Source organism: Neodiprion lecontei, chromosome 6 (assembly GCF_021901455.1).
Source record: "Neodiprion lecontei isolate iyNeoLeco1 chromosome 6, iyNeoLeco1.1, whole genome shotgun sequence".
Lineage (NCBI taxonomy): Eukaryota > Metazoa > Arthropoda > Insecta > Hymenoptera > Diprionidae > Neodiprion > Neodiprion lecontei.
The window spans coordinates 2,423,760-2,434,777 of record NC_060265.1 but is presented as its reverse complement, the minus strand read 5'-3'; the positions used below and the strand labels follow the sequence as shown (position 1 = coordinate 2,434,777).

Here is an 11,018-nt window from a genome sequence, read left to right as displayed (position 1 = left end):
TGTCACGTCGGTCAAGATCACCTATCCGGTGAAATAAGTGTAACTCTCTCTCTCTGCGAGCCGGGGTCGAAGCGAACGGTCGATATAAAGTCTAGTCCTGTCATATTCACATTCTTATAATTTCGTTAACATTTGGGAAAACAAAACAAGTAAAAAAAAAAAAAAAAAAAAAAAAAAAAATTGAGACGACGATTCATACAAGAAGTGTAACCCAACGCAATCCCAATCTTTCGGAGCCTGTGAGCCTAAAGAACAAATCCAAATATCTGATCGACGAACGACCACGCAGTATAATCGGTGAAGACCGATTCTATAAAAGGAATATCAAAGAACTTCAACATCCATGATCATCTACGGAGCCGTTAGGCCACCTCTCTTCATCAGAGATATTCCGAGCTAAGTCATCTTTTCATTACTGATTTGTAGGTGGATTGTGCCACAAATCTGTAATAGCCTTCTTAAGTCAGTATTTTATATCTTCGTCTGTTAACTTTATTGTAATCTCACCATAATTTAGAGTCCTTTGTCAGTAGATTCATTCTTTCACTAGAATCATTTTTAAATTTGAAGCATAAAGGAAAAGAGAGCCAGTCTTTCGTTAATATGGTACAAAAATTTTACCTGAATAATTATATACAAAACGTCGGTAATCGCGTTGAGTAATTTTAACGTGTGAATGAAAGAGTGAATGAGATTTTCTATGATTGCCTGTTCTTTTAAAAGGTTATACCAAAACTCAATAAATCTGTGTTCTACATTGTTTCCTCCTGATTTAATGTATTTTGTTTATTGAATATATCTAGATTTCTAATATAACATAAAATCAAAACGTATCGGTTGAACCTCAAAAAAAAAAAAAAAAAAAAAAACCGTTGCAAAATGGCGCCCGAACATAAAGTTTAGACATAAAGAAAGTAAACATAGGATTAAATTTGAAACTTCGTCGTTGAATGTTTGTATGATTGACCTTAGGTAGTAATTGTAAGAAACATATATTACGCGATAAATAGAAATATAAGAATTTCAAAAGTACATGGCACCAACGATTAAAAGAACACCTGTTAAAACTAGGTCAAGGATCACAAATAAACCAAGGAGGTCAGAACCTGACATATCAAAAGCAGGCAATAGTCAAATACGAAATAATACAAGCGAGATGGAGGGAGAACTGGAGCGTTTGAAGGAGGAAATGGCGAGTTTCGCGGGTTTACGAAATGCGATTGAACAGCTACAGGCACAACAAGCAACTAACGCACAGCTGGCAAACGAAGTCGCATTGTTGAAGCTCCAGAACGAACAACAAAGACAGGCTCTTCAACAGATACAGAATCCAGTTCAACAACCAGTTACCAATAACGATCAAATATCGGTGAGTGAGTTAATAGTAAGTTTGCAACGAAGTCACATTGATGCCAAAGCTCCCGAGTTTACAGATGAAGAAGTTATAAATCCTATTGAATATTTGGAAAATTTGGAAAATTATTTCAGGTTAAAATGTGTGAAGGAAGAGTGTAAATTGTCGATAGTCGAAAGTAAATTATCAGGTAGAGCAAAAATATGGTGGGAAGCGAGTAAAGAAACTATCAACACGTATAATGATTTTAAAGAAGCCTTTAAAAATAAATTTTATTCCATTCCAATCCAAGTTAAAGTCAAAACAAAGTGGAGTTCAAGAAGGTATAATCAACAGGATGGTTCACTTCAAACATATTTTTTTAAACAGCTTAAGGAAGCAAAATACCTATTACCGAAACTAGACCAGTTCGAAATAAACTATACCATTATCCAACAATTACCATATAAAATTCGTGATACTCTAGCAACTGTGAATATGGCGGATACAAAAATAATAGAACAAGCTTTATCGCAATTAGATGTAAATTATGAAGAAAGAAACAATAATAAACACAAATATCAAAATCAAAGTAACAACAATCAAGTGAATAATGTAAACAACATGCAAATTCAACATAAACAACAGCAACAGATAAATAATACAAGTAGGCAACAAAATTATCCAAATGCTGCAAACAACTTTTATCAAAATCCTCAATTTGGTACAAACTTATCACCATGGCAATATCAACCGCAAGTTCAAGCATCAACAAGCAACCAAATGAATTTACCAAACGTCAATTATCCACCACCTTATTTCTCAGGAACCAATAATCAGATACAGTCATTACAAACTCAAATGCAAACTAACACCAATAATTTACAAACCAGTCCAAATAGAAATTTAAACTAATAAACAGCTCGATGTGTATAAGTCCGACATCGAGTTGGGATTATGCAAATTTAGTTGAGGACTTAATGCACGAAATTGGTAATGCTGAAGAAAAAATTGAAAGAGTAAAACAAAACTTATCGAAGGGTCCAAATGTAGTAATAAATGTGTTAAATTATCGAATGGTAGCTTTATTTGATTCAGGAAGCCAAGTAACATGTATGTCTGAAAAAGTATATAAATCTCTCAAAGGTAATCATAGTTTAAATGAACTACCAGTTACAAATGTAGTAGTTTTACCAGCAATTGGGAAAAAGCCCACAGCGGTTAAGCGACAAATTTTGGTTGATGTTCATATGGGATCGCAGAAAATCACAACAGCTTTTTTAATTATACCGCATCTGTCTAGTAGTGTGATTTTTGGTAACGATTGGCTTGATATTAATAAAGTAGTTTTAGATTACGGTCAGAAAACAATTAGTATTAAAGGTAAAGTAATAGCTCCACCACTTTTCTCATACGACCGGGAACCTGCGGAAAGGTTGAGCTCATTTGCACAAAACGCGAAAATATATATCAAAATTTTAAGAACTGAAGATTCAGAAAAAGAACATGAAAAAATAGGTAAAGAAATATTTAAAAAGAATTCAAAGAAAGAGAATAATAATGAAGAAAATAAAAATGATGATGAAGATATAAAAACAGTTTTTGAAAATATCACAACTAAAGATCCTGAATGTGATAATGATGATAAAATGTCAGAAACACATGAAAATGTGATGCAAATTGACAATGAATCTGATTGTGTAGAAGAGAATAAAATTGATGAAGAAACAGAAATAAATTTAAAATATATCGTTGTAGAAAATGATGAAATTGATAAAAATATTTTAGTAGATAAGGAAAATATATGTGTAGCAATAAGTGAATTTGATAAAATTGCATCGGTAGATCAAAGAGATAATCCGAGAAATAATGAATTAGAAAATCTAAATTTGATGTGTGTAAAAAATAATATAAAATGTAATGAATCTGTATTTCAAAATGTAAACGAACATGAACAAAATAACGCAGAAACAATAGAATCACAAGACCATAATTTTTACAAAAAGAATTTAGTTTGCCAGAAAACAGTAGAATCGGAAGATCACAATTTTTTTAAAGATAAATTGGATGAAAATATCGAATCAATTTTAATAGAACAAATTCAAGTAACAAGATCTCAAACAAATGATCAAAACTTTTTCGAATCTGTCCGGTCGATCGCGAATAATCTTATGGGTACAAGTGAAGAGCAAAAAGTTGAGCTGGAAAAATTGCTAATTAAATATGAAAAACTATTTTCAGAGAAAGCCGGATGTACAAACATTTATGAACACTCTATCAAATTACTAAAAGACAAGCCAGTCGTTAAAAAATCATACCCGGTACCATTTAAACTTAGAGAAGCAGTAGATGCAGAGATAAAGAAAATGCTTCAAGCAGGAATTATAGAAAGATCAAATAGTCAATACTGCAATCCATTGCGAATAGTACAAAAGAGGGAGAATGGAGTGAGGTTATGTTTAGATGCCAGATATATAAATGACATAATTGAGTCTGATAACGAATGTCCACCACCAATAAATGAATTATTAAGAAAATATCATGGTGTAAAATACATGACATCTACTGATCTAACACATGGATATTGGCAAATCCCGCTAGAGAGAAATTCACGTCAATATACAGCTTTTTTACACGGTGGCACTTTATACCACTTTTGCAGAATTCCATTTGGTCTCAAGACGGCAGGAAGTGGATTCATACGTGCCCTAAATATGGCATTAGGTAATGAATTTACCTCCTTTCTGACTACGTGTACCATATCCATCCTCCGCTATCGATAAATTAACACACAAATTCTTCCATTTGTTTAAAGGTCCGTACAAAATAAACAAAAAAGTTAATGAAAATGCATATAATTTAATAGATACAAAAAATAAAAACAAAAACTTGGGAACTTTCAATCGTGTGAGTTTACGCAAATATTATCAGCCCACAAATCCAAGTGCTAAATAACAGATAATTTTTTGTAATGAAAATTCACGAAAAACTCGTCATGAATCCTTCAAATGTTCTAATAAGTCCAACATGCATAGATTATAGAATTTTTTAGATGTAAGTCCAGTTAAACAAAATGTTTGCTAAAAGAAAATGTGATTAGATTTTAAAATGATAATTTTAATGATGAATGATGAAGGATGAATGGATTGAATGATTGATAAGTAAGAAGTAATTTAAAGAGAGGTTTTTAGATTTTACTGCAAATATAGGATAACGAGTAATTTTCGATATTTTCGTTCTCACAACAATCTCGAAAATGGGGGGGGTGATGTAACGATATTACATGCGAGTCACATAGAATATAAAGTAATTCGTATGTACGCGCCTTAAGCACATACAACGTTTCAAAATAAAGGGCAAACGCTTAACTCTAGGTGTCACGTCGGTCAAGATCACCTATCCGGTGAAATAAGTGTAACTCTCTCTCTCTGCGAGCCGGGGTCGAAGCGAACGGTCGATATAAAGTCTAGTCCTGTCATATTCACATTCTTATAATTTCGTTAACATTTGGGAAAACAAAACAAGTAAAAAAAAAAAAAAAAAAAAAAAAAAAAATTGAGACGACGATTCATACAAGAAGTGTAACCCAACGCAATCCCAATCTTTCGGAGCCTGTGAGCCTAAAGAACAAATCCAAATATCTGATCGACGAACGACCACGCAGTATAATCGGTGAAGACCGATTCTATAAAAGGAATATCAAAGAACTTCAACATCCATGATCATCTACGGAGCCGTTAGGCCACCTCTCTTCATCAGAGATATTCCGAGCTAAGTCATCTTTTCATTACTGATTTGTAGGTGGATTGTGCCACAAATCTGTAATAGCCTTCTTAAGTCAGTATTTTATATCTTCGTCTGTTAACTTTATTGTAATCTCACCATAATTTAGAGTCCTTTGTCAGTAGATTCATTCTTTCACTAGAATCATTTTTAAATTTGAAGCATAAAGGAAAAGAGAGCCAGTCTTTCGTTAATATGGTACAAAAATTTTACCTGAATAATTATATACAAAACGTCGGTAATCGCGTTGAGTAATTTTAACGTGTGAATGAAAGAGTGAATGAGATTTTCTATGATTGCCTGTTCTTTTAAAAGGTTATACCAAAACTCAATAAATCTGTGTTCTACATTGTTTCCTCCTGATTTAATGTATTTTGTTTATTGAATATATCTAGATTTCTAATATAACATAAAATCAAAACGTATCGGTTGAACCTCAAAAAAAAAAAAAAAAAAAAAACCGTTGCAAAATGGCGCCCGAACATAAAGTTTAGACATAAAGAAAGTAAACATAGGATTAAATTTGAAACTTCGTCGTTGAATGTTTGTATGATTGACCTTAGGTAGTAATTGTAAGAAACATATATTACGCGATAAATAGAAATATAAGAATTTCAAAAGTACATGGCACCAACGATTAAAAGAACACCTGTTAAAACTAGGTCAAGGATCACAAATAAACCAAGGAGGTCAGAACCTGACATATCAAAAGCAGGCAATAGTCAAATACGAAATAATACAAGCGAGATGGAGGGAGAACTGGAGCGTTTGAAGGAGGAAATGGCGAGTTTCGCGGGTTTACGAAATGCGATTGAACAGCTACAGGCACAACAAGCAACTAACGCACAGCTGGCAAACGAAGTCGCATTGTTGAAGCTCCAGAACGAACAACAAAGACAGGCTCTTCAACAGATACAGAATCCAGTTCAACAACCAGTTACCAATAACGATCAAATATCGGTGAGTGAGTTAATAGTAAGTTTGCAACGAAGTCACATTGATGCCAAAGCTCCCGAGTTTACAGATGAAGAAGTTATAAATCCTATTGAATATTTGGAAAATTTGGAAAATTATTTCAGGTTAAAATGTGTGAAGGAAGAGTGTAAATTGTCGATAGTCGAAAGTAAATTATCAGGTAGAGCAAAAATATGGTGGGAAGCGAGTAAAGAAACTATCAACACGTATAATGATTTTAAAGAAGCCTTTAAAAATAAATTTTATTCCATTCCAATCCAAGTTAAAGTCAAAACAAAGTGGAGTTCAAGAAGGTATAATCAACAGGATGGTTCACTTCAAACATATTTTTTTAAACAGCTTAAGGAAGCAAAATACCTATTACCGAAACTAGACCAGTTCGAAATAAACTATACCATTATCCAACAATTACCATATAAAATTCGTGATACTCTAGCAACTGTGAATATGGCGGATACAAAAATAATAGAACAAGCTTTATCGCAATTAGATGTAAATTATGAAGAAAGAAACAATAATAAACACAAATATCAAAATCAAAGTAACAACAATCAAGTGAATAATGTAAACAACATGCAAATTCAACATAAACAACAGCAACAGATAAATAATACAAGTAGGCAACAAAATTATCCAAATGCTGCAAACAACTTTTATCAAAATCCTCAATTTGGTACAAACTTATCACCATGGCAATATCAACCGCAAGTTCAAGCATCAACAAGCAACCAAATGAATTTACCAAACGTCAATTATCCACCACCTTATTTCTCAGGAACCAATAATCAGATACAGTCATTACAAACTCAAATGCAAACTAACACCAATAATTTACAAACCAGTCCAAATAGAAATTTAAACTAATAAACAGCTCGATGTGTATAAGTCCGACATCGAGTTGGGATTATGCAAATTTAGTTGAGGACTTAATGCACGAAATTGGTAATGCTGAAGAAAAAATTGAAAGAGTAAAACAAAACTTATCGAAGGGTCCAAATGTAGTAATAAATGTGTTAAATTATCGAATGGTAGCTTTATTTGATTCAGGAAGCCAAGTAACATGTATGTCTGAAAAAGTATATAAATCTCTCAAAGGTAATCATAGTTTAAATGAACTACCAGTTACAAATGTAGTAGTTTTACCAGCAATTGGGAAAAAGCCCACAGCGGTTAAGCGACAAATTTTGGTTGATGTTCATATGGGATCGCAGAAAATCACAACAGCTTTTTTAATTATACCGCATCTGTCTAGTAGTGTGATTTTTGGTAACGATTGGCTTGATATTAATAAAGTAGTTTTAGATTACGGTCAGAAAACAATTAGTATTAAAGGTAAAGTAATAGCTCCACCACTTTTCTCATACGACCGGGAACCTGCGGAAAGGTTGAGCTCATTTGCACAAAACGCGAAAATATATATCAAAATTTTAAGAACTGAAGATTCAGAAAAAGAACATGAAAAAATAGGTAAAGAAATATTTAAAAAGAATTCAAAGAAAGAGAATAATAATGAAGAAAATAAAAATGATGATGAAGATATAAAAACAGTTTTTGAAAATATCACAACTAAAGATCCTGAATGTGATAATGATGATAAAATGTCAGAAACACATGAAAATGTGATGCAAATTGACAATGAATCTGATTGTGTAGAAGAGAATAAAATTGATGAAGAAACAGAAATAAATTTAAAATATATCGTTGTAGAAAATGATGAAATTGATAAAAATATTTTAGTAGATAAGGAAAATATATGTGTAGCAATAAGTGAATTTGATAAAATTGCATCGGTAGATCAAAGAGATAATCCGAGAAATAATGAATTAGAAAATCTAAATTTGATGTGTGTAAAAAATAATATAAAATGTAATGAATCTGTATTTCAAAATGTAAACGAACATGAACAAAATAACGCAGAAACAATAGAATCACAAGACCATAATTTTTACAAAAAGAATTTAGTTTGCCAGAAAACAGTAGAATCGGAAGATCACAATTTTTTTAAAGATAAATTGGATGAAAATATCGAATCAATTTTAATAGAACAAATTCAAGTAACAAGATCTCAAACAAATGATCAAAACTTTTTCGAATCTGTCCGGTCGATCGCGAATAATCTTATGGGTACAAGTGAAGAGCAAAAAGTTGAGCTGGAAAAATTGCTAATTAAATATGAAAAACTATTTTCAGAGAAAGCCGGATGTACAAACATTTATGAACACTCTATCAAATTACTAAAAGACAAGCCAGTCGTTAAAAAATCATACCCGGTACCATTTAAACTTAGAGAAGCAGTAGATGCAGAGATAAAGAAAATGCTTCAAGCAGGAATTATAGAAAGATCAAATAGTCAATACTGCAATCCATTGCGAATAGTACAAAAGAGGGAGAATGGAGTGAGGTTATGTTTAGATGCCAGATATATAAATGACATAATTGAGTCTGATAACGAATGTCCACCACCAATAAATGAATTATTAAGAAAATATCATGGTGTAAAATACATGACATCTACTGATCTAACACATGGATATTGGCAAATCCCGCTAGAGAGAAATTCACGTCAATATACAGCTTTTTTACACGGTGGCACTTTATACCACTTTTGCAGAATTCCATTTGGTCTCAAGACGGCAGGAAGTGGATTCATACGTGCCCTAAATATGGCATTAGGTAATGAATTTACCTCCTTTCTGACTACGTGTACCATATCCATCCTCCGCTATCGATAAATTAACACACAAATTCTTCCATTTGTTTAAAGGTCCGTACAAAATAAACAAAAAAGTTAATGAAAATGCATATAATTTAATAGATACAAAAAATAAAAACAAAAACTTGGGAACTTTCAATCGTGTGAGTTTACGCAAATATTATCAGCCCACAAATCCAAGTGCTAAATAACAGATAATTTTTTGTAATGAAAATTCACGAAAAACTCGTCATGAATCCTTCAAATGTTCTAATAAGTCCAACATGCATAGATTATAGAATTTTTTAGATGTAAGTCCAGTTAAACAAAATGTTTGCTAAAAGAAAATGTGATTAGATTTTAAAATGATAATTTTAATGATGAATGATGAAGGATGAATGGATTGAATGATTGATAAGTAAGAAGTAATTTAAAGAGAGGTTTTTAGATTTTACTGCAAATATAGGATAACGAGTAATTTTCGATATTTTCGTTCTCACAACAATCTCGAAAATGGGGGGGGTGATGTAACGATATTACATGCGAGTCACATAGAATATAAAGTAATTCGTATGTACGCGCCTTAAGCACATACAACGTTTCAAAATAAAGGGCAAACGCTTAACTCTAGGTGTCACGTCGGTCAAGATCACCTATCCGGTGAAATAAGTGTAACTCTCTCTCTCTGCGAGCCGGGGTCGAAGCGAACGGTCGATATAAAGTCTAGTCCTGTCATATTCACATTCTTATAATTTCGTTAACATTTGGGAAAACAAAACAAGTAAAAAAAAAAAAAAAAAAAAAAAAAAAAATTGAGACGACGATTCATACAAGAAGTGTAACCCAACGCAATCCCAATCTTTCGGAGCCTGTGAGCCTAAAGAACAAATCCAAATATCTGATCGACGAACGACCACGCAGTATAATCGGTGAAGACCGATTCTATAAAAGGAATATCAAAGAACTTCAACATCCATGATCATCTACGGAGCCGTTAGGCCACCTCTCTTCATCAGAGATATTCCGAGCTAAGTCATCTTTTCATTACTGATTTGTAGGTGGATTGTGCCACAAATCTGTAATAGCCTTCTTAAGTCAGTATTTTATATCTTCGTCTGTTAACTTTATTGTAATCTCACCATAATTTAGAGTCCTTTGTCAGTAGATTCATTCTTTCACTAGAATCATTTTTAAATTTGAAGCATAAAGGAAAAGAGAGCCAGTCTTTCGTTAATATGGTACAAAAATTTTACCTGAATAATTATATACAAAACGTCGGTAATCGCGTTGAGTAATTTTAACGTGTGAATGAAAGAGTGAATGAGATTTTCTATGATTGCCTGTTCTTTTAAAAGGTTATACCAAAACTCAATAAATCTGTGTTCTACATTGTTTCCTCCTGATTTAATGTATTTTGTTTATTGAATATATCTAGATTTCTAATATAACATAAAATCAAAACGTATCGGTTGAACCTCAAAAAAAAAAAAAAAAAAAAAACCGTTACATGTATATCGAGAGTGATTGATCAACGATTATAGAGTACGGCGGTCTGGCGAGACTCGAGATTTAAGATTACACCTTAACCGTCCGGAATAGTCTCGCAACCTCGGATGAAAACGGCCGGCAGAAGTCAGGAGGATGTCAAGGCGAGGAAGTAGGAGAGAATGGCTGTAGTCGGACGGGGCGGAGGGAAGGACGCCGAGGTGAGGGATGAAGGGGGCGGGGGGGGGAGGGTAAGGGTTGAACGAGATGCCAGAGGAGGCACTTCAAGATGGCATCATCAGCGATATTCACCGCCGCCGCCGCCGCCGCCGCCGCCGCCGCTTTCTTGCGAGCCCAATAACCTACATTCTCCTGTATAACAGCCGACAGGTACAAAGCCAGTCAGCGAAGCTTTACCTTCCCCAAAAAGTCACCCCGGCCGGAAACCCGAATGTGCAGTTTTTGCCTGTTTGCTCAGTCAAACAATGCGGTATATATGTAGATGTTAAAGGATGGAGGCGAAAACTTTTACTCGCAATGTGTTTTCAATTGTTATTAACTTTAACTGTTGTAATTCCATTTGTAAATACACCCAAGATGGACAAATATTTGACAATTTAAGCTTGTGTAGTTGGGTACGGATAATCGCAGAGTCAACGTTTGCTCTTCGCATTGTTGCAACCGGTTGCGAGAGATTCGTAATTACATTTAACCGCGTGTTTTTTTTTTTTTCTTTTTCAAGGAAAATCA

General features: G+C 33.3%; 2 protein-coding genes across 2 annotated transcripts; both read left to right on the top strand.

The window, feature by feature from the left end:
- Nucleotides 1-893: 893 nt before the first annotated feature.
- LOC124295011 lies at nt 894-3,073 on the top strand. The gene is made up of 2 exons (XM_046742952.1): nt 894-1,369; nt 1,489-3,073. Exons 1-2 carry the CDS (start codon nt 1,034-1,036, stop codon nt 1,513-1,515), a joined length of 363 nt encoding a protein of 120 aa, XP_046598908.1. The 5' UTR covers nt 894-1,033; the 3' UTR covers nt 1,516-3,073.
- A 2,527-nt stretch (nt 3,074-5,600) lies between these two features.
- LOC124295010 lies at nt 5,601-7,780 on the top strand. Its single transcript, XM_046742951.1, has 2 exons — nt 5,601-6,076; nt 6,196-7,780. Exons 1-2 carry the CDS (start codon nt 5,741-5,743, stop codon nt 6,220-6,222), a joined length of 363 nt encoding a protein of 120 aa, XP_046598907.1. The 5' UTR covers nt 5,601-5,740; the 3' UTR covers nt 6,223-7,780.
- Nucleotides 7,781-11,018: the final 3,238 nt, after the last annotated feature.

Coding starts and splice junctions, on each gene's coding strand:
- LOC124295011 (XM_046742952.1), top strand. CDS start 1,034: ATGGCACCAACGATTAAAAGAACACCTGTTAAAACTAGGTCAAGGATC. Junction 1,370..1,488: donor CCAATAACGATCAAATATCG/GTGAGTGAGTTA, acceptor AAATTATTTCAG/GTTAAAATGTGTGAAGGAAG.
- LOC124295010 (XM_046742951.1), top strand. CDS start 5,741: ATGGCACCAACGATTAAAAGAACACCTGTTAAAACTAGGTCAAGGATC. Junction 6,077..6,195: donor CCAATAACGATCAAATATCG/GTGAGTGAGTTA, acceptor AAATTATTTCAG/GTTAAAATGTGTGAAGGAAG.